Source organism: Hyla sarda, chromosome 4, assembly GCF_029499605.1.
Source record: "Hyla sarda isolate aHylSar1 chromosome 4, aHylSar1.hap1, whole genome shotgun sequence".
Lineage (NCBI taxonomy): Eukaryota > Metazoa > Chordata > Amphibia > Anura > Hylidae > Hyla > Hyla sarda.
Genome location: NC_079192.1, coordinates 258,444,032 through 258,468,603, shown reverse-complemented (window position 1 = coordinate 258,468,603; position 24,572 = coordinate 258,444,032). Strand labels below are relative to the sequence as shown.

General features: G+C 42.5%; 2 protein-coding genes across 3 annotated transcripts in view; one reads left to right on the top strand and one right to left on the bottom strand.

Annotated features, from left to right (window-relative positions):
- RPAP3 (RNA polymerase II associated protein 3) overlaps positions 1 to 3,161 on the top strand; it is a 62,611-nt gene extending 59,450 nt beyond the window's left edge. For both annotated transcript variants that reach the window (XM_056574011.1, XM_056574012.1), the window contains exons 16-17: positions 845 to 945; positions 2,626 to 3,161. In XM_056574011.1, coding sequence (XP_056429986.1) covers positions 845 to 945; positions 2,626 to 2,711 — 187 coding nt within the window. In that variant the 3' untranslated portion in view covers positions 2,712 to 3,161. The remainder of the gene's footprint in view (positions 1 to 844; positions 946 to 2,625) is intronic.
- Positions 1 to 24,572, bottom strand: part of LOC130369167 (mitochondrial inner membrane protease ATP23 homolog) — a 100,801-nt gene that overhangs the window by 71,746 nt on the left and 4,483 nt on the right. Inside the window, exon 2 of the mRNA XM_056574020.1 lies at positions 22,513 to 22,564. The gene's annotated coding sequence lies outside the window, so the exon portion shown is untranslated. The remainder of the gene's footprint in view (positions 1 to 22,512; positions 22,565 to 24,572) is intronic.

Sequence of the window (24,572 nt, the reverse complement as noted above, 5' to 3'; positions counted from 1 at the left end):
TGTGACAGCGGGAATCAACAGAACCCGACAGGTCCTATTTGGGTCCTTTTGGGGTTCTGTGAGATGCCCGTTATCTAACGGAACCAGAGAACAGAGCTCTGAATGCTGATGTGAACCTAGCCTAAGCACCATTACTATTTCCTTAAAAAAAAAATAATAATAATCTTTGTTCTGGTCTGTCTTTCCAACCCTTTACTTGCTGGTACTCAGCTCAGGATATACCCTCAGCTGCTAAATTGCCAACAATGAGCTGTTATAAAATCCTGTGACCCAGGCATTACAGATCCACATAAAACATATCCTAGGTGATACAGAATAATGTATTATATGTCTCCGGTGTTGTACAACATTGTAATACACATTTCTCTAATCATAGTTTAGACATGTCATACTGCCATTGCAGTTCTAGAAACATTTTGCTTTAACTTTTCCTTGTTTAGAAAACTTGCCGCACCATTGGTGTCTCGTGGGTATTCCTTTAATGAGCAACATTCATTGATGTCAATTATACAGACATCAGCAGCTGTAAGAGGTGATGGTATGCACAGTGCTGTGCTGTAGTTGTCATGGTTATTGATCCGCATAGCAGCAAGCAGTTTCCATGTCTAACCCACCACAAATATGAACAAGTGGATTTTCCATTAACTTTGAATGGAGACCAACAACATGCATGGCATTCTCTTTAGCTACTCCACTATTAGGTCCTTATCCACACCAGCATTCCAAGATACAGCACTGGAAAGAATAAAAAAGCTCAGAACTTTTGCAATTACTCAAGGTTTTCAGTACATTTAATGAAAATGGGATTTGGTATCTCTTAAACCTTCTTTTTTTTACTTCCCAGAAATGATGACGCTGATCTGGTGTTTGAGATTTTAAAAACCTTTTCTGAGCTTAAGAGGTTTGATATGGCAGTAATGTTTTTGTCAAATTCAGAAAAAGAAGGTACGTGAATAGATTTCAAATTTATAACTAAATTGAAACAACTCAAGTATAGGGGGGAACTTTTTTTTTTTTTTTGTGAGATGTTATATTATTCAATTTTGCAGCTTTCAGGTACTTGTAGCTTATTAACATCTATTGATTTTGATTGGGGAAAACCTTACTTCCACCATTGTTTGTTTTTTATACCATTTATTGTAGGGTTTGAATAACATTTTTTACTTTATTCTGTGTTTTTATACTTTTATGCCAATACCATGAAATATGGTTTTTAGGGGAGGTTAAAGGGGTTGTCTGGCACCACAACATTTGTGCTCAGGATAGCACTCAATAAAAAAATACTCACTTGATCCCAGCTGCCCCAACAATTCTTTGTCCCCACTGATCAAGGACTTCTCAACTAGCAGGAAATGCCTGCTTAGCCAGTCAGTGGTCATAGCAGTGACCCACCTCAGCCACTGGTGGACTAAAGGTTCATGCATATTGAGGAAATTCCTTGCGGAATGTACTTGCTGAATTTCCTCAGTGGAAAAGCTGAAATCCTTTACTTTTTCCATGAGGAAAGCAGTGCACACTGGGTAATTTGAGGCAGATTCCAGCAGAATTCTCATGTGGATTCTGCCTGCAATCCTCGTGGACTCAAAGCTCCATGTATGTCCTGATGAGGATTTCTGCTTCAAGAATTGACTTGTCCATTCATTTTTTTTTTTTTTTGCCAACTGAGGCCTTAACAAAACAAATTTGTGGCATTAGACAACCCTTTAACCCAGTGTTTCTCAAGCGTGGTACTCAAGACCCCTCAACCGGTCTTGTTTCCAGGATTCTTTGGTCTTTCACAGGTGATATGACTGTGGTGATGCCTGATTTACTGACCAGAATGAAAGACTAAGGAAATCCTGAAAACATGACCTGTAGGGGATCCTGAGGACCACATTTGAGAAACACTGCTTTAACCCCTTCCCACAAAATAATGTATGGGTATGTCCAATTAGGCAGGTATGTACCACATACATCCAGAGGATTATACCAATTCTGGAGCAGTGTCATCCACGGCAGGAGGCGGCTGTGCCATGTTATGACCTCCTGACGGAATTGTCCAGAGCAGAGTTATATACTCATAGTGGGGCCAATAAGTGTGTATGAAGCAGGCCTGGGATCTAAGCTCACCCCATACTCGAGGCCTCCACTAATAGCTGGCACAGAGAAATTTCCTCTGCCTGCTATTTTAACTCTTTAGATGCTGCTGTCAAAACTGACAATGGCATTTAAACAGTTATTTGCTGCATCGGAGGGAAGCTGATCCAGTGTCATGAGAGCCAGAGACCTGCTAAAGACCTTGCAGTCTTCTGTCACTGGTCTGCTACTATACCATGAAATAGTAGAAATTCAAGTTTTCCCATTTTACAAATTAGAAAATGTAAAAATAAAATCATATTTGGTATCACCATGTGGCAAATATTACAATGTAATGAAACCACACTGCCAAACATATACCAAATGCTAGACTTGTGGATTTTTTGGTCACACCACGTCTCAAAAAAATGGAATACAATATTTTTATATTTATTTTACAATTTTAATAATTTTAAAATTAATTGGAAAATATGACAAAAACTATACAAATTGAGTGTAATTGTACCAACCTGAGGAATATAGCTAACATTTCATTTTTTTTCTTTACAGATGTTCATGCCTTATTTGCTTACATAGAAATGGCAAAGAAGACTAATGATTCTTGTGCAGCTCTGAAGAAGAAATACGGCCTCTGAGTATAACATGGACAGGGAAAACCTGAAATATGTGGATATGTATTAAATGGACTGTTGAAACAATCAACTGTTACAAAGAACCTGTGGCAGGATTTGGAATCTACAAGCAGCATGAAATAGAACAGGAGGTGCTGAGCAGACTGATATATATATATATGTCTTGTGGGAAAGGTTTCAGGATAACTTGTCATTTATTCATGTAAACCCCAGCTCTCTCTCTACATGTACACTATGCACAGAGAGCTGTCAATCACTGAGTAGGACCGCCCACTTGACTACTTAGCCCAGAATGAGCAAAAGTTCCTTCTGCTCTATAACATGCTGTCTGCAGACTGGACTTTATTTTTAACCTGACAGGTTCACTTCAAGAGAAAACTCTATACTGGCTACCTGGATAATTATCACTGACATGATGTACAAAATAAATTTTTCATTTCTGATTTAACGATTTTTTTATTTTTATATATAAATTTTTTGTGTCCTAGTATTCATTGGAAATGGTAGTAAAAAAGTTTATCATAAATTATGAAAACCTCTTTGCCCACTATTATAAGACAAACACCTCTGTATTTGTTAACTCCATAGTGCCTTATTTAACCCCTTAACGACGAGCGCCGTAAATGTACGTCCTGGTGAGGTGGTAATTAACGCACCAGGACGTACATTTACGTCCTAAGCATAAGCGCGAGCATCGGAGCGATGCCTGGATCATGCGCGGCAGGTCCCGGCTACTGATCGCAGCCAGGGACCCGGCCTTAATGGCAGACTCCCGCGATGCCGCGGATGGTCGCCATTAACCCCTCAGATGCCGTGATCAATACAGATCACGGCATCTGCAGCATCGCTGTCACTAAAATGGATGATCAGATCTCCTGTAACGCTCCCGTGGCGATCTGATCATCAAGTACAGCAGACGGAGGTCCCCTCACCTGCCTCCGCTGCCTTCCGGAAGTCTTCTGCTCTGATCTGCCTTCCCGCAGACCAGAGCAGAAGATGACTGCTAATCCTGTTCAGTGCTATGTATAGGACACAGCACTGATCAGGGTTATCGATCGAATGATTGCTTTAAATAGTCCCCTATGGGGACTATTAAAGTGTAAAAATAAAAGTAAAAAAATAAAGTAAAAAAAATTTGAAAACCCCCTTCCCCCAATAAAAATGTAAATTGTCCCATTTTCCCCCCAAAAAGTGTTAAATAAATATTTTATATACATATTTGGTATCGCCGCGTGTGTAAATATCTGAACTATTAAAATAAAATGTTAATGATACCGTACGGTGAACAGCGTGAACGTAAAAAAAAAAAAGAGTCCAAAATAGCAGCTTTTTTTATAACATTTTATTCCTAAAATTTTTTATAAAAAATGGATTAAAAGTTCTATATAAGCAAATAGGGTATCAATAAAAAGTACAGATCACGGCGCAAAACATGAGGCCTCATACCGCCGCTTATACGGTAAAATGAAAAAGTTATAGATCTTCAAAATAGGGGGATTTTAAACATACTAATTTAGTTAAAATGTTTGCGATTTTTTTTTTTAAGCGCAACATAATAGAAAAGTATGTTATCATGGGTATAATTTTAATCGTATTGACCCAAAGAATAAATAAAGAACACATGTCACTTTTACCGTAAATTGTACGGCGTGAAAACAAAACCTTCCAAAATTAGCAAAATTGCGGTTTTCTTTTTAATTTCACCACACAAATAGTATTTAAAAAAAAACAAAACATACATTTAATGGTAAAGTGAGTGATTGCATTACAACGGATAACTGGCCGCGCAAAAAACAAGCCCTCATACTAGTCTGTGGATGAAAATATAAAAGAGTTATGATTTTTTGAAGGCGAGGAGGAAAAAAAAAATGTAAAAATGTAATTGTCTGCGTCCTTAAGGCCTAAATGGGCTGCGTCCTTAAGGGGTTAAAAAACTGGCATACTCCAGTTTTCTACACAGATTTCTCCCCCAACATTTAAAGTATCCTCTGTTTGTTTGACTTATCCGTGACAAAACTTGTCATACTGTGGATTTTAACACGTGCAGCATACTCCATTTCCAATCTGAAGAATGTCTGCAGCATGTGGATGAAATCTGTAAAAACGTATCCATTCTACTGCGGCAGGGTTTCGCCAACCAGGGTGCCTCCAGCTGTAGCAAAACTACAACTCCCAGCATGCCCGGACAGCCTTTTGCTGTCCAGGCATGCTGGGAGTTGTAGCTTTGCAACAGCTGGAGGCACCCTGGTTGGGGAAACGCTGTGCTGCAGGTTTTACCTGTGCAGATCTGCTGGTAAAATCCTCAGCATTTGAGCCACGTGTTTAGCCTTAAGGGGTATTCCAGGAAAAACTTAAACATTCAGTTTATAAAGCAATATATGTCTGATTCATAGCAAGCAAGAGGGGGTAGAGGCACACTAACAATTTGGCCTATTCAAATGCTAAAGAGAGCTGTACTCAACAGACATGCCGGAAAGCTTATTAGTTGTATAGGGGGAGATTTATCAAAACCTGTGTAGAGGATAAGTGGTGCAGTTGTCCATAGTAACAAATAAGATTGCTTCTTTCATAATTCAGAAGCCTTTTTAGGGCTCGTTCGCATGAGCGGATCCACAGAGTATTTTATGCTGCGGATCCGCTGACGATGGACCCTTACAGTGTGCCTCAGACATGCCTGCTTGGAGCGGCAATTGACCGCTACCAGCAGACACACTGCGATGTGCGAGTACTTGCACACATCGTGGTTGCTCTCGGCCTAGTTCAGGGAGCAAGGGGAGCGGCCGCCATGTGTGTAAGTACACTGCGCAGGTGCGCTGTGATTTGCACATCACAGCAATGTGTCTGCTCCTAGCAGCAAATTGCTGCTCTGAGCAGGCACATCTGAAGGCACACCTTTGGGGGTCCATCGTTATTGGATCCGCAGCGTAAAATAAGCTGTGGATCTGCCTGTGTGAACGAGCCCTTTAAAGTGGAAAAAAAGCGATCTGATTGGTTGCTATAGACAACTGCACCAATCATCCCCCCTACACTGGTTTTAATAAATCTCCCCCATAATGTATAAAATGTATTAGCGGATTGTGAAGAGCTGTGTCTGGGCTGACGTCATCTTCTCCGTCACTGGCTGAACCAAGGTGCTGCAGCTCTTATTCTGTGTTATTGCATCTCAGAATTTGTCATTCTTTTCACTAGGCGATTGCTAGATATGACCCATGTGCTTGCTGGTAAGGGCCCCCAAAGCTTGGCCCCTGCTCTGTGTGATAAATGATACTGGCTCTTCACATGAGAAAGCATTTTTTTTCCAGTTTTTCCTTCTCATTATTTTTCTTTTTTAGGATTTTTTTTTCATGCTTCTTATCCTCTTTTGACATTTCTTTTTTTGCAGCATTTTTCATATTACAATTCATTTGATTGATCATGTAATTCAAGGATTTTCACAAAAGAACATGGGAAAACTGACACAAAAACACACCAAGAAATGCAAGACACATTTTCCCATGTGTGAAACCACCTTTAGAGTCACAACTTATTTATGGATGTTTTTATCACCTTTCTGTTGTTTTTAGCCTACTCCAGATTCATAGACTAAGTGCATGTTGCACAGAGAAGATTCTGGAGCGCTGATCACTCACTGTGACTTAATAGAGAGAAATAAGTTAAAGTAGTACATTTTCGACTACTTTAGCTCTTTGTCTGTAGACTGTATGGAGAACAATGCAGTGATCATTTAGAGCAGGTCATTGCTGATAGCCTGAACCCAGGCTAAGGCTGGTTTCACACAAACGTATTATGGACTAAAATCCAAGCTTGACTGCGGGTCTGATGACCCAAACTGATGGCTGTCACTTTTAATCATCAGTAACATGGTCAGGCCGACACTTGAGTCTGTAATACAGATGCATAAATCTGCATGTAATAAACTTGTGTGAAACTGGCCTTAGTGTCAATATCGGACACCGTCCCTGGACAAATTCCCTGGCTTTTTTTGGGGGGATGGTCATAAATTTCAATGTGTAAACTGATAACATTGAAACATGTCCCTATCATTTAAAAAAAATATATATAGCAAAAGGGGGGAACACTTTCCTCGAATCTGGTCTTTTATACACTCATAGATGAAAGCGTGTACCGTGGTCCCTCAACATACGATGGTAATCCGTTCCAAACGGACCATCGTTTGTTGAAACCATCACATGTTGAGGGATCCGTGCAATGTAAAGTATAGGACAGTGGTCTACAACCTGCAGACCTCCAGATGTTGCAAAACTACAACACCCAGCATGCCCGGACAGCCGTTGGCTGTCCGGGCATGCTGGGTGTTTGTAGTTTTGCAACATCTGGAGGTCCGCAGGTTGAAGATCACTGTTATAGGAAGTTGTACTCGCCTATCCCCGCCGCTCCGGACCGTCACCGCTGCCCGGGATGTCGCCGTCCATCGCTGTCTCCGCGTCCCCGGGGTGTCCCCGACGCTCCGGCAAGGCCTCTGCTTCCCCGGCATCCGCGCGCTCCGTCGCTGCCATCACGTCGCTACGCATGTCGCTCCTATTGGATGACGGGACGGTGTGCGCAGCGACGTGATGACGTCGATGGAGAGCGCCGACGATGCAGGGGATCCCGAAGAGGACGCGCCGGAGCCCCGAGGACAGGTAAGAGACATCACCGGAGCTCACGGGGGACCGTAAACGGCTATCTGGTGGCAGCTGAAGCAGTCTGCGCTGCCGGATAGCCGTTTATGCGATGGCCCCGACATTAAAAAGCATCGTATGTTGATGCTGCCTTCAACATGCGATGGCCTCTGAGAGGCCATCGCATGTTGAAATTATCGTATGTCGGGGCCATCGTAGGTCGAGGGGTCACTGTATATAAATTGTATATGTTCACAGTTGGGTATATAAAAATTGTAGGATACAATATAGAAAAAAATGATATATTTATTTATATATAATGTCTATGGCAACTACCTGCAGGGCCCTTGAAGCAGTGTCAGTAGATTTATGGTGGATAAAAGTGGTTAAAATATAATAAAATAAAATTTATGTAAAACTTGTATAGATAGGTTATATAATTTATACCAAAGTCCGTATTATGCAATCTTAATTTTAGGCAACCATTGTGAGTGCAAATATATACACACTCTATAGCCCAGTGGGTAAGATTGAGATTTGTCCATTTTAAAAGTAATTGCTGGGAAAATGTACATAGATTGGTGGTTGCAGTACAGTGTAGCTCACCCGTCCTGATGTGGTCCCACGGAGCTCTCGCTACTTACCCTCTGCGGCTTCCGAACCAAATGCCTGGTCGCTTCCTGGGATGGTGAGACGTCCGTGCTGGTGAGCCAGGGGAGGGAGAGGTCTGCTTACTGGTATAGTGATTTTATTGCTCACCACACCAGGAAGGTCGGTGCGTCTTGTAGTCCGGTTTGTGCACTATGCGCACCGAGAGGCTGTAAAGTGCTGCTGCTGACTGTAGATTGCTATTTACAGTGGGTATTGTGGCTAGACACGTTTCGAGATCAGCTGGATCTCTTTTTCAATAAATAGAGTGTGTGTATATTTGCACTCACAATGGCTGCCTAAAATTAAGATTGCATAATATGGACTTTGATAAATAGTTATATAAGCTATCTATACAAGTTTTACATAAGTTTTTTTTATTTTATTGTATTTTAACAACTTTTATCCACCATAAATCTACTGACACTGCTGCAAGGGCCCTTAGACATCATATATAAATAAATATATCCATTTTTTCTATATTCTACTATTTTTATATACCCAACTGTGAACATGCAATTTACATGCTTTCATCTATGAGCATATGAAAGACCAGATTCGAGGAAATTGCTCCCCCCCCCCCCTTTCTATATATTTGCTTTCCAGGTCGCATAGGGTACGCAAATTTTTACATTAGTACTCTGGCACAATAGAGTTTTTCAACTTACTTTTGTGGTTTGAGCTACCTCTCCTTTTAGTATTTAAAAAAAAACTTTTGACATGTCACAGAGATGTGCAAAAGTTTTGATCATGGGCCTCAGTGGAATGAGTGGGGAGAAGTGGAAGGTAGTGTTCTTCACTCCCCGGCTTCAGCAGGCTTATAAGTCTATGGGGCTGCAGGACACAGATTGCTACAAGCCTGAAAGTAAGCATGCTACCGGACTCTTATTCCTGTTTATTATTTTAAATGACAGGGACAAGATAAAGAGTAGAGGGCAACAGCTAAAGCTAAAATGTTTCAATGAATTTACATTCACAAATTCGTGTTCTGCTGCATATTTGATGCTGTGTTCAATCATTTAGATAAATACAGTGGGGCAAAAAACTTAAAAAGATTAGAGAGGCCTGTAATTTTAATCCTAGGTATATCTCAACTATGGGAGGCAAATGAGGAATACAAATCCATAAAATCACATTGTCTGATTTTTAAATAATTTATTTGCAAATTATGGTGGAAAATAAGTATTTGGTCAATAACAAAAGTTCATCTCAATTTGTTGGCAATAACAGAGGTCAAAAGTATTCACAAGGTTTTCACACACTGTTGCTGGTATTTTGGCCCATTCCTCCATGCAGATCTCCTCTAGAGCAGTGATGTTTAGGGGCTGTTGCTGGGCAACACAGACTTTCAACTGCATCCAAAGATTTTCTATGAGGTTGAGATCTGGAGACTGGCTTAGGCCACTCTAGGACCTTGAAATGCTTCTTACAAAGCCACTCCTACATTGCCCGGGCGGTGTGTTTGGGATCATTGTCATGCTGAAAGACCCAGCCACATTTCATCTTCAATGCCCTTGCTGATGGAAGGAGGTTTTCACTCAAAATCTCACAATATATTGCCCCATTCATTCTTTCCTTTTACACGGATCAGTCATCCTGGTCCCTTAGCAGAAAAACAGCCCCAAACCATGATCCCCCATGCTTCACAGTATGTATGGTGTTCTTTGGATACAACTTGGCATCCCTTTCTCCTCCAAACAAGACGAGTTGAGTTTTTACCAAAAAGTTCTACTTTGGTTTCATCTGATCGTATGACATTCTCCCAATACTCTTCTGGATCATCCAAATGCTCTCTAGCAAACTTCAGACGGGCCCGCACATGTACTGGCTTAAGCAGGGGGACACGTCTGGCACTGCATGATTTGAGTCCCCGGCGGTGTAGTGTTTTACTGATGGTAGCCTTTGTTACTTTGGTGCCAGCTCTCTGCAGGTCATTCACTGGGCCCCCCCGTGTGGTTCTGGGATTTGTGCTCGCCGTTCATGTGATCATTTTGACACCATGGAATGCGATCTTGCGTGGGGCTCCATATCGAGGGAGATTATTAGTGGTCTTGTATGTCTTCCATTTTCTAATTATTGCTCCCGCAGTCTATTTCTTCATACCAAGCTGCTTGCCTATTGCAGATTCAGTCTTCCCAGCCTGGTGCAGCTCCACAATTTTGTTTCTGGTGTCCTTCGACAGTTCTTTGGTCTTGACCGTAGTGGAGTTTGGAGTGTGACTGTTTGAAGTTGTGGACAGGTGTCTTTTATACTGATAACAAGTTCAAACAGGTGATATTAATACAGGTAACGAGTGGAGGACAGAGGAGACTCTTAAAGAAGAAGTTACAGGTCTATGAGAGCCAGAAATCTTGCTTGTTAGTAGGTGACCAAATACTTATTTTCCACCATAATTTGCAAATAAATTAAAAAATCAGACTGTGATTTTATGGATTTTTTTTCTCATTATGTCTCTCATAGTTGAGGTATACCTATGATGAAAATTACAGGCCTCTCTCATCTTTTTAAGTAATAGAACTTGCACAATTGGTGGCTGATTAAATACTTTTTTTGCCCCCACTGTATCTGCAGCAGATTCTGTATGTGTGAATATACCCTAAATCATGACAAAATACATTAGTGTTAAATGTCTTGCCCCATCCCAATAGGTCCTCAGGCCAAGACAATAAAAAAAAAAAAAAAAAAAAATCTAAAAAGTATTCATTTTTTTTTTTTACTTATGACCTTGGATCTATGAATAAATATTTTTTTATATAAGGGGTTAAGTATATGAAACCTTAACGACCAAGGACGTATATTTACGTCCTTGGCCGGCTCCCGCAAAATAACGCGGGGTCACGCGGTGACCCCGCGTCATATCGGGTCGGTACCGGCATCTGATGCCGGGGCTAATAGCGCGCGGCAGCGATCGCGGTGCCGCGCGCTATTAACCCTTTAGTTGAACGCCGCGTCTAAATCGAAAGTGAAAGCTGCCCGGCTGCTCAACGGGGCTGATCGGGACTACCGCAGTGAAAATGCGGTGTCCCGATCAGCTGGGACACGAGCGGAGGTCCTCTTACCTGCCTCCGGCCTGTCCCCTCGGCGATTGATTGCTCCAAGCCTGAGATTCAGGCTTGAGCAATCGACCGCCGATAATGCTGATCATTGCAAAGCTATGGCTTTGCAGTGAACAGTTCTAGCAATCAGTGTGTGCAGAGTTATAGGTCCCTATGGGAGCTAAAGCACTGCAAAAAAATAAATGTCATTTAACCCTTTCCTTAATAAAAGTTCAAATCAACCCCATTTTCCCATAAAAAAAAAAACACCATGTAAATAAAAATAAACATATGTGGTATCGCCGCGTGCGTAAATGTCCGAACTATAAAAATATACCATTAATTGAACCGCACGGTCAATGGCGTACACGCAAAAAAATTCCAAAGTCCAAAATAACATATTTTTGGTCGCTTTTTATATCATGAAAAAATGAATAAAAAGCGATGAAAAAGTCTGATCAATACAAAAATGGTACCGATAAAAACTTCAGATCACCGCGCAAAAAATGAGCCCTTATACCGCGCCATATGCGGAAAAATAAAAAAGTTATAGGGGTCAGAAGATGACAATTTTAAACGTATACATTTTTCTGCATGTAGTTAGGATTTTTTCCAGAAGTATGACAAAATCAAACCTACGGTATATATGTAGGGTATCATTATAACCGTATGGACCTACAGAATAAAGATCAGGTGTCATTTTACTGAAAAATGAACTGCGTAGAAACGGAAGCCCCCAAAAGTTACAAAATGGCGTTTTTTCTTCAATTTCGGCGCACAATGATTTTTTTTCCCATTTCGCCATAGATTTTTGGGTAAAAGACTGATGGCACTGCAAAGTAGAATTGGTGGCGCAAAAAATAAGCCATAATATGGATTTTTAGGTCCAAAATTGAAAGGGCTATGATTTTTAAAAGGTGAGGAGGAAAAAACGAAAGTGGAAAAACCGGAAAAACCCGTGGTCCTTAAGGGGGTTAAAGGGGTATTCCAACATTTTCCTAAAACTATACTCACCTGCCCCAATACCATGCTGCTTGCATTACCACTGGTCTTGGCTCCGTACTACTTCCTGATAAGTGTTATCCCTGCAGGAACTGTCTGCTCAGACAATCACTGTCTGTAGTGGTGAACCTAGTGGAGCCTGTGAACTGTCAGTACAGCAGTGCCAAGGGATTAGGGCAGGTGAATGTGGTTTGTATTTTTACAGCACCCAGAGACAAATTGCCATACCTCTTTAACTGTTATGTAGCTTACACCAGTTAATAATTGACGGTATATTTGATATGGCAGGGACTCATTTTATCAGAGTTGCACGGCCTTACATGACTTGTGTGCAGAAGCATGGGTGATAGTGGTGATAGGAAATATCTTTTTTACTGTGTGGTCAGGCTTGGTGTGAATTAAAAATTTGCAAATGATAAATGGATGTCACTGCAAAAAAAAACTTCTATGATACACACAAATGCAATGTGTGTAAAAATTTCACTATGAGAAAAGTTGCAAAACGAAAAGTTACAGTACAGCAAAAAGTAGACACTATGATAAATATTCCCCTAAATTCATAAAGAGTTGGTGTGCTTATTGCCTACAAGAGGTATTGTGGATAGAGTAGATAAATACCCAAATCAGTGTGATAATTGTGCATTCTAGGATTGTGCAGTCTATAGATTAACATAAATAGTGTTATTTTGTAAACTATGCCAAATCTTGTTTCTAGTTTACCTTAGGTTTAAATATTTCTTCCAGGGACAGAAAAGCTTTCATAAAATTATACAGAATCTGAGGACCCTGATAACATTTAAATGACCACCATACTTCGCCATCAAAGATGATAACGTGTCAAAAGACACAATTGTACTATTTGAAAAAAAAGTGAGAAGACACATCATCTTCAAAAGTATGAACAGTTTTTTTTTTCTATATGTGGGATATTAGAAATATTCCAGGATCGAAATGAGCAAAAATAAATTATCAAACTTTGTTTTTTGTTATAGAAACAAGGAAACAGTGGTTATTTTTCCCTATTCCTTCTGACCTGGTTAACCTGATTCTGATACTTAGACATTTTTCATAGTAAACCATCCCCTAAATACCGTAATTGATGGTAGTTACATGAATGAGATGCTGAAGCTAGGAGGTAAAAATAAAACTTAAAGGACATCTGCAGCCTAAATACACTTATCCCCCATGCAAAGGATAGGGGATAAGTGTTTGATCGCGGGGGTCCGACCGCTGGAACCCCCCACTATCTCCCGAACGGGGCCCCTGCATTGCTGCGCTGTGCTGCAGCTAATGCTCGTAGCATCGACCTCACTGAGGTCGACGGTAAGCCCCTCCACATACAGCTCTATGGGAGAGGTGGGGAGACATGAACGCTGCGGCCAGCACGCATCCTGCGCGGGAGAGTCGCGGCAGATAGGGGATAAGTGTATTAAGCCTGCAGATGTCCTTTAAAGCATCCCCAAATGATAGGGGATAAGATGTCAGATTGTCGGTGTCCCGCCGCTGGGGACCCCCAGGATCTCCGCTGCAGCACCCCTCTATCATTACTGTGCATAGCAAACTCGCTCTGTGTGTAATGACCGGCGATACAGGGGCTGGAGCGTCGTGATGTAATGGCCCCGCCCCCTAGTGATGTCACAGCCCACCCCCTTAATGCAAGTCTATGGGAGGGGGCGTTATTGCTGCCACGCCCCCTCCCATAGACTTTTATTGAGGGGGCAGGTCGTGACGTCACAAGGGGGCGAAGCCATGATGTCACGATGCTCAGGCCCCTGTATAGCCGATCATTACAATACACACAGAGCGAGTTTGCTCTGTGCAGTAATGATAGAGGGGCGCTGCAGCGGAGATCCCGGGGGGACCCCAGCGGCGGGACCCCTGCAATCTGACATCTTATCCCCTATCCTTTGGATAGGGGATAAGATGCTAGGGGCGGAGTACCCCTTTAAGCAGTGAATCAAGCACTGGGGTGAGATCTCACAGTATCGTCTTATGTAATCTCTCCAGCTACTTCCCCCTCTCTTCTCTTTAGACTTGAAGAAGAGGGTTGAAACATGAATAGATCCTGATATGGGAAAAATAAGCATTTTTCTCTGATAAGATATATTACAAAGTTTCATAAATTTACTATAGATGAAAGGGAAAGTTATCGAAGGTTTGGAACTTAGTGAAAGAAATGATAAAACTAAATCATTTCATGCTAGTCTTCCTACATTTCACCTCACCACCATGGATCTTGAAAGTCTCCTCGTCAATTCACAAAGGTGTGTTACTTAAAAAAAAAAAAAAAAAAAATATATATATATATATATATATATATATATATATATATACACACACACACAGCAGCAGCACATGTCAGACGATTCAGGACACTTCCCTGTGCTTTTATGTTGGACCTGAGGAAGGCATATGTGAACACCGAAACACGTTGTCCATCATTCTTCAATAATAAATTCAATCCTGTGCAACTGTGGCGGCTAATTTTTCCTGTTAAATCTACAGTAGCACTCAACAAAACCTTTTTGCTCCTTGTTCATTTCAGACTGAACAAATATATAATTTTTGAAAATATGATAATTTTAGTGGCTTAATATTCAGAGCCCCAAATAATTAAAGAGGCTCTAGTATCTACAATAGGAACATCCAAGTGAACCTTTGTCAAGTATGGTCCTATTGAGAGAAGAATAGACAGTGTAATAGTGCTTCACTGCACAGAGCCCTGCTTGTCCTCAGTGTACAGAGCCCTGCTTGCCCTCAGTGCACATAGCTCTGCTTGTCCTCCGTGAACATAGCTCTGCTTGTCCTCAGTGTACAGAGCCCTGCTTGTCCTAGTCCGGCTTGTCCTCAGTGTACAGAGCCCTGCTTGTCCTCAGTGCAGAGCTCTGCTTGTCTTCTGTGTACAGAGCCCTGCTTGTCCTCAATGCACAGAGCCCTGCTTGTCCTCAGTGTACAGAGCCCTGCTTGGTCTCACTGCACATATCCCTGCTTGTCCTCACTGCACAGAGCCCTGCTTGTCCTCAGTGTAAAGAGCCTGCTCATCTTCACTGCACAGAGCCCTGCTTGTCCTCAGTGCATGGAGCCCTGCTTGTCCTCAGTGCACAGAGCCCTGCTTGTCCTCAGTGCAGAGACCTGCTCATCCTCAGTGCACAGAGCCCTGCTTGTCCTCAGTGCACAGAGCCCTGCTCGTTGCGCGGCGGGGAGCGGTATGTGCTCCGGTGTTCACCTATACAGGGTGCCTCCAGTTGTTTCCCCACTACAACTCCCAGCGTGCCCTGACAGCCAATAGATGTCAGGGCAAGCTGAGAGTTGCAGAGGGGAAACAGCTGGAGGCACCCTGTATAGGTGAACTACGGGCGGAAGTGCCGGCCCCAGCAGGGATCAGTGACGTGGTGTCTGCTGGGGAAGTCTGCCTGGTAGTGAGCACGCTACCAGGCAGACAAAAAAGCATTTTTAATATGTAAAAAAAAAATTAAAGGCAGGGAGGGGGTTAGGGATAGATGGGTAATAGGCAGGGACAGGAAAAAAAAAAGTGATGGTGGGAGCTACCCTTTAAGGACCAGGCCCATTTTATTTTTGCAATTTAGTTTTTTCCTTCTCTCCTAAAAATCATAACTCTTTTATATTTCCATCCACACACCCAATTTTACTTTGTAATGACATCACTTGTACTGTTTTAAAAAAATCGCAAACTATTTTAACCCCTTAAGGGTTTTAAAGGGTTTTTGCATTTTCATTTTTTCCTCCTCATCTTCTAAAAATCATAAAGCTTTCAATTTTGCACCTAAAATTCCATATTATGGCTTATTTTTTGCACCACCAACTCTACTTTGCAGTGACATTAGTCATTTTACCAAAATATCCACGGCGAAGCAGAAAAAAAATTCATTGTACAACAAAATTGAAGAAAAAATGCTCTTTTGTAACTTTTGGGGGCTTCTGTTTCTACGCAGTGCATTTTTCTGTAAAAATCACACCTTATCTTTATTCTGTAGGTCCATACGGTTAAAATGATACCCTACTTATATAGGTTTGATTTTGTCTTACTTCTGGAAAAAATCATAACTACATGCAGGAAAATTAATATGTTTAAAATTGTCATACCCCTACAACGTTTTTATTTTTCTGCGTATGGGGCAGTATGAGGGCTCATTTTTTGCGCCGTGATCTGAAGTTTTTAACGGTACCATTTTTATAATGATCTGACTTTTTGATCGCTTTTTATTCATTTTTTCATGATATAAAAAGTGACCAAAAATTTTGGACTTTGGAATTTTTTTTGCGCATACGCCATTGACTATGTGGTTTAAGTAACTATATATTTTTATAGTTCTGACATTTACGTACGTAGTGATACCACATATGTTTATCTTTATTTACAGGTTTTTTTTTTTAATGATCCAAACTTTTATTAGGGGAGGGGTTAAATGATCTTTACTTACTTTTTTTTCACTTTTATATTTTTTGCAATGTTATAGCCCCCATAGGGGACTATAACATGCAGTACATTGATTCAATACACTAATCAATGCCATTGCATTGATCAGTGTTATCGGCGGTTGATTGCTCAAGCCTGGATTTCAGGCTTGGAGCAATCAATCGCCGATCGGACACGCAGAAGGCAGGTAAGGCACCCTTCCGCTGCGTCCTAGCTGATCGGGACATCGCAGTTTCACCGCGATGGCCCTGATCAGCCCGGGAAGCTTTCACTTTGACTTTAGACGCGGCAATCAACTTTGATCGACGCATCTAAAGAGTTAATGCTGGACATCAGCCCTACCGGCGATGTCTGGCATGAGCCAGGCGAATACACACACCTATCGCGGCGGTCCCTGCGGCCATCAACGGCCGGGACCCGCGGCTAATATAGGACATCACCGATCGCTGTGATGCCCTGTATTAATCCTTCAGACGCAGCGATCAAAGCTGACCGCCGCGTCTGAAGCGAAAGTGACACTAACCCGGCTGCTCAGTCGGGCTGTTCGGGACCGCTGCGGTGAAATTGCGGCGTCCCGAACAGCTTACAGGACACCGGGAGGGACCTTACCTGCCTCCTCGGTGTCTGCTCCGTGCCGGAATTCCCCTGCATGGTCGGCGCTCTCCTTCGACGTCATCACGTTGTCGCGCACGCCGTCCCATCATCCAATAGGAGCGGCGTGCGTAGCGACGTGATGACGGCGACGTGATGACAGCGACGGAGAGCGTGAATCCCGTGGAAGAAGACGTCCGGAGCGTCGGGGACACCACGGGGACGCGGCGACAGCGATGGAGCGACATCCAAGGCAGCGGTGACGAGTCCGGAGCGGCGGGGACATGTGAGTATTACCTCCTATACCAGTGGTCTTCAACCTGCGGACCTCCAGATGTTGCAAAACTACAACTCCCAGCATGCCCGGACAGCCGTTGGCTGGGAGTAGTAGTTTTGCAACATCTGGAGGTCCACAGGTTGAAGATCACTGTTGGGTTCAGAATCTTTTTTTTCTAGATTTTGCACCTTTAAAATTGGGTGCGTCTTATATGCCAGTGCGTCCTATAGGGCGAAAAATACGGTATATAAATAGCAAAAAGGTTAAAAATAAAAATGTTGGCCCTTTAAAAAACGATAAAGAAGAAATTATATACGGGGATCAGGAAAAAGCTAATATATTAAACAAATTCTTCTTCACTGTATTCACAGAGGAAAATGAAATGCCAGGTGAAATACAGCGAGATAAGGTAAACTCCCCAGTACAGGTCACCTGTCTAACGCAGGAAGAAGTACAGTGCCACCTACAAAAAATCAAAATAGACAAATCACCAGGTCCAGATGGCATTCACCCCCATGTTCTAAAGGAATTAAGTAATGTAATAGGGTTCAAAATGTGACGCCTGAAATATAGGCCTGTTAGTTTAACATCGGTTGTATGTAAATTGTTTGAGGGTTTTCTAAGAGATGCTATTTTGCAATATCTTGATGAAAATAAATGTATGACTCTATATCAGCATGGATTTATGATGGATTGGTCCTGTCAAACTAACCTGATCAACTTTTATAAGGAGGTGAGCTCCAGACTGGACCAGGGGCAATCGCTGGATGTCGTATATCTGGATTTTTCCAAAGCGTTTGATACGGTACCACATAAAAGGTTGGTGCATAAAATGAGAAGGATTGGGCTTGGGGAGAATGTGTGTAAGTGGGTAAGTAACTGGCTCAGTGATAGGAAACATAGGGTGGTTACTTATTCTGATTGGTGACTGTTACTAGTGGGGTACCACAGGGGTCAGTCTTGGGTCCTGTTCTCTTTAACATATTTATTAATGACCTTGTAGAGGGGTTGAATAGTAAAGTAACAATCTTTGCAGACAATACTAAACTCTGTAGAGGACAGTGCATTGTTACAAATGGATCTGGATAGGTTGGAGGCAGTGGCGGATCAAGGGGGGGGGGCAACGGGGCAATTGCCCCCCCCCGCCCCCTAGAATGGTGGAGCCGAAACTGTAAGCTTCCGCTCCACCATTCACTAACCTTGGCTGTCACACGCCGTGAGTACACAGCGTGTGAGCTGCGGGGTCGCGATCCACTGCAGGCCGGCGCGATGATGTGACGGAAATCCCGTCCCTGTGCCCAGCATACAGTAAGTACTAAGAGTATGCTCAGGGCCCAGGGGATTTGGGGGACAGAATATGTGCCACTGTTAAGGGCACTATATTGTACAGGAGGGGGAGGGGGATTTAAAAACTTAGGGGGGGGGAGAGAAAGGGGAATTTTTAATGTGAGGGGCTGCAGGGCAAAGCACTGGGGGCACTATATGTGAAGAGCACATGACAGGGGGGCCCCCTGTGCTGTGCCCCTCACATATAATGCCCCCTGTGCTGTGCCCACACATATAAATTATATGTGTGGGGGGCACAGCACAGGGGGTATTATATGTGTGGGGCACAGCACAGGGGGCATTATATGTGTGGGGCACAGAACAGGGGGCATTATATGTGAGGGGCACAGCACAGGGGGCATTATATGTGAGGGGCACAGCACATGGGGCATTATATGATATAATTCCCCCTGTGCTGTGCCGCACACATATAATGCCCCCTGTGCTGTGCCCCACACATATAATGCCCCCATCGTGCGCCCCTCATATATAATGCCCCCATCGTGCGCCCCTCATATATAATGCCCCCATCCTGTGCCCCTCATATATAATGCGCCATCATGCGCCCCTCACATATAATTCCCCCTGTACTGTGTCCCACACATATAATGCCCCAATCATGCGCCCCTCATATATAATGGCCCCATCATGCGCCCTTCATATATAATGCCCCCATCCTGTGCCCCTCATATATAATGCGCCATCATGCGCCCCTCACATATAATGCCCCCTGTGCTGTGCCCCTCACATATAATGCTCCTGTCATGTGCCCCAAACATATAATGCCCCCTGTGCTGTGCCCCTCACATATAATGCCCCCTGAGGGGACAGGAAAGGGGGCATTATATGTGAGGGGCAAAGAACGGGGGCATTATATGTGAAGGGCACAGCACAGGGGGCATTATATGTGAGGGGTGCATGATGGGGGCATTATATGTGTGGGACATATAACGAGCATTATATGTGAGGGGCACAGCACGGGGGGCATTATATGTGAGGGGCACAGCACAGAGGGCATTATATGTGAGGGACGCATGATGGGGGCATTATATGTGAGGGGCAAAGAACGGGGGAATTATATGTGAAGGGCACAGCACAGGGGGCAATATATGTTAGGGGCACAGGGCATTATTATGTGGGGGGAACAGGACGGGTCATAATTATTATATGTAGGGGCATAAGATGGGGCATTATTACTATATGTGAAGGCACAGAGTGTTCTGCATTTCAGAAGTATATTGTAGACTATGAGGAATTTCTGGGGTGATACTTTTTTATGGGCAACAATACATTTGGGTATTTTATTCAGAGGGTGCACTGCACAGCAAGTTATATTCAGAGAGTGCAGTGTGTGGTAGTATTAAATTTAGAGGGCACAGTGTGTGGTAGTATTATATTCAGAGAGTGCAGTGTGTGGTAGTATTATATTCAGAGAGTGCAGTGTGTGGTAGTATTATATTCAGAGAGCGCAGTGTGTGGTAGTATTAAATTTAGAGGGCACAGTGTGTGGTAGTATTATATTCAGAGAGTACAGTGTGTGGTAGTATTATATTCAGAGAGTGCAGTGTTTGGTAGTATTAAATTTAGAGGGCACAGTGTGGTAGTATTATATTCAGAGGGCACAGTGTGTGGTAGTATTATATTCAGAGGGTGCAGTGTATGATAGTATTATATTCAGAGGGTACGGTGTGTCGCGGTATTATATTCAGAGGGTACAGTGTGTTGTTTATTCAGAGGATATAGTGTGTCAGAATTATATTCAGAAGGTATGTGCCAGTATTATATTCGAAGAATACAGTGTCTGGCAGGTTTATAATAATTATTGTTTTCATATAGAGGATCAGAATCCGCTGACATAGTGAGGAGCCATCTGGGCGTCAAGTTCTGCAGAGAGAAGATTTAGCTGGAACAAGTCCCGGTGGTATGTACATCTGAATTAGATAAGGAAAGACTATAGAGAAGACGTCACCTGTAGTCACTGATATCATTGTGTATTCTCCTTACTGTGTCCTATCAGAGCTGGAGTCACTGAAGAAGTTCTGCAGTAATGATGGGTGAAACAACAACTCCCAGCATCTCATCACCACTACAATGGTAAAAACTTCTTTAGCACTTTCCCATTCTGTGGCAATTGGTATATTTGATAATTATTCTGACATGTGAACATGGCCTAAGAGTCTTACACAAGGTTAGGACTGTATGATACATTTAATAATATTGTAAGTTCCATAAGCAACATCTTATTTTCTGTCCAACACAAAATACTCTAATAGTGCCCCTCCCGATACTCGACTCCGGATCCGCCCCTGGTTGGAGGTTTGGGCTGGGAAGCTGCAGATTAGGTTCAACACTGATGTAAGGTAATGCACATGGGGAAGAAAACTCTGGGCTGGGATTATGTATTAAATGGGAGAACACTTGGAACGACTGACGTGGAAAAGGACTTAGGGGTCTTAGTTAACAGTAAATTTAGCTGTAGTGACCAGTGTCGGGCAGCTGCTGCCAAGGCAAATAAAATCATGGGGTGCATCAATAGGGGCATAGATGTCCACGACAAGGAAATAATTCTACTGCTGTACAAATTACTAGTCAGACCTCACATAGAATACAGTACTGGGCACCAATATACAAGAAAGATATAGTGGAGCTGGAGAGGGTTCAAAGAAGGGCAACCAGAGTAATATGGGGAATGGGACGACTACAGTACCCAGAAAGATTATCAGAATTAGGGTTATTTAGTTTAGAAAAAAGAAGACTTAGGGGAGACCTAATAACAATGTATAAATATATCAGAGGACCTTACAGAGATCTCTCCCATCATCTATTTGTACCCAGGACTGTATATATAACAAGGGGGCATGCCATACGTCTTGAGGAAAGAAGGTTTCTGCACAGCACAGACGGGGGTTCTTTACTGTAAGAGCAGTGAGACTGTGGAATTCTCTGCCAGAGGAGGTGGTCATGGTGAACTCTGTAAAAGAGTTCAAAAGGGTCTGGATGCATTTTTGGAGAATAATAACATTGCTGGTTATGTATATTAGATTTATAGGGACAGAACGTTGATCCAGGGATTTATTCTGACTGCCATATTTAGAGTCAGGAAGGAATTTTTACCTCTAGTATGAGGGTTTTTTGCCTTCCTCTGTATCAACTCAGTAGGGACTCATTAGGGTTATAGGATGAACTTGATGGACTCTGGTCTTTTTTCAACCTTATGAACTATGTTACTATGTATATGTGAAGAGAGAAGTTTCAGAGATGTGACCTGCACAAAATTTATCAATTGTTCTGTGACCATTTAATAAATTTGGTGATCCTACACATTACCAGCACACACAAAAAGGAGTAGAAAAATGCTTCACTTACACCTACAATGATAAATGCTTCACTTACACCTACAATGATAAATGCCTGCAAGGTCTTTTTGTATCCATGTATTTTTGTATATTTTTTGCTAATAAAGATTAATATTTTATACAGAATATTGTTATTACTGATAGGTGTGCATTTAGTATACACTGCATTTTAGTATATCTGCTTTTTTCTCCCTTTGTTTTGCATATGGCTATTGGGATATACTGCTTTGCACCCTGATATGTACTCTGATATTGAGGTTTAGCCCAGGTGTTTTTGTGTTTGTTTTTATTTTCATGTTTAGAACATTATTAAAGGGCAGCCAACAGCATTTAGAGATATGCTTTACAGCAAGCCCCGTGGACATAGGCAACAATAGACTGGAGCTGTCCAATTGACATAAATGGAAGAGGTTTCTGGGTATGCTCTGTGACCTGTGCAGAATTCATTCTACAGAAATGGAGAGGCTAAAGCTATTGTGAATGGTGTCTTATCTATATAATGGTGTCACCTTTCACTGGAATCCTGTCTGTGCTCAAAGGAGGACATTGCTGGAAAGTGATCTGAAAAGAAGGGGAAGTCTCAACTTAGTTTTAGGTATAGTAGTCAAAATGAAAACTGAAAGATTCTGAGTTTATTTTAAAATATAGATAGTAAAATGAAAAATTAGGAAAAAAACACCAAATATTCTCAAAAATGTGTTTACTATAATATCTTGATTTAAACAATAGGTTATTTTCTGATGACACCTTTCCGTCACCGGTCAGCCATGGTGAAGGGAAGGTGTCATCCTGTCACGCCCCCTCCCACAGGCTTGCATTGAGGGGCGGAGCGCGACGTCACACGGGGGCGGAGGCGTGACGTCACACGCCTGATTATAAACGGGGTGCCGTGTGCAATTTCATGGGGGTCCCCAGCGGCGGGACTCCCGTGATCAGGCATCTTATCCCCTATCCTTTGGATAGTGGATAAGATGTCTAAGCACCGGAGAACCCCTTTAAAGTTAAAGACCAGTTCAGGACTTCCATTTTTTACCGGATTAAGAAATGCAGCATGTTGCACTTTTTTAAAAATAAAAATGTAAATTGAAGCAAGAAGGATCAGAATGAGAAATGTCAACAGACACTCTTGGGTACTAGTGTGGAATAATAGTAAACCATTTGCATTTCATTCTCCCAAAAAGGGCATGGGCATAAGTTTGCTCATTAGTATACCCAATGTTTTTTTATGCATAAAAAACATTTTGACAAATTAAAGTTAGTGTAGCAACCAATCTGTTTACTAGTTTCCTTTTTTAAATGGGTACTCCAGGGGAAAACAATATTTATCATATCAACTGGCTCCAGAAAGTTAAACAGATTTGTAAATTACTTCTATAAAAAAAATAGTAATGCTGCCAGTACTTACCAGCTGCTGTATGCTCCAGAGAAGGTTGTGTACATCTTTTCTGTCTGTCCACAGTGCTCTCTGCTGACACCTCTGTCCATGTCAGGAACTGTCCAGAGCAGGAGCAAATCCCCATAGCAAACCTCTTCTGCTCTGGCCAGTTCCTGACATGGACAGAGGTGTCAGCAGAGCACATGAGGTCAGGCTGGAAAGAACTACACAACTTCCTCTGTAGTATACAACAGCTGATAAGTACTGGAAAGATTTTTTAATAGACTTAATTTACAAATCTGTTTAAAGGAGTACTCTGATACCCAAAAATCTGACACCATAGTGAAGTGTCCTGGAATACCTTTCATTAGAGGTCCTGGTCACCCAAATCGGTCCAGCCGTTCTCCTGTAATTCTCCCCGGTAATTTTGCTTACTTCCGGGTACTGTAAGCATGGCCGTGACGTCAGGAATGACGTTTTCCCATCATGCTTACTACACTTCTTCCGCTCGCAAGACCTCCCTTACTCCTGTTCCCCACCCCTGAAATTATAATGTATAACGCCCCTTGCTGCCTCCCCTTGTTGCTTTACCCACCCCCTGCCACTACGCCATCTCCTCCCACTCTGCCTCCTCCAATCAGCTCCTCCTAATCGCTGCAGCCGGCGCACAAAAGTAGCTAACAGCTCACATAGCTGTAGCTTTTGTGCCGGAGAAGCAGCGTTCCCTGGAGTTGGCTGGCACGCCGCTCGAACAGTGATAGGAGGAACGAATGAGAGGCGCTTACTACACGCAGCGAATCACTGCTGGGGAAACGAGGTGGGTTATGCATATTCAGATATGGGACCGCACCGCAATAGTGGGGGCTGGCATTAGGCGGGGAGTGAACTTAGAGATATGACGTTTCGTTTTAAAGATGGCCGCGGGCAGACAGTGAGTGTTGAACGAAAGTCATAACTCACTATGAGAGGCTGCACTTCCGGTTTTGCCGAAAAACATAGATGCCTGCATGGAACGCTAGTGAGGTAATTGACAATCTTATATATCTTAGGGAAAGCTTTATAATGGTGCTTAATTGTTTTGCCTCAGAGTACTCCTTTAACTTTCTGGCATCAGTTGATTTGAATTTTTTTTTCCATTGGAGTACCCTTTTAAGTCTTGGCTGGAACGCTTTCTCCCACTCAATACAATTTTAA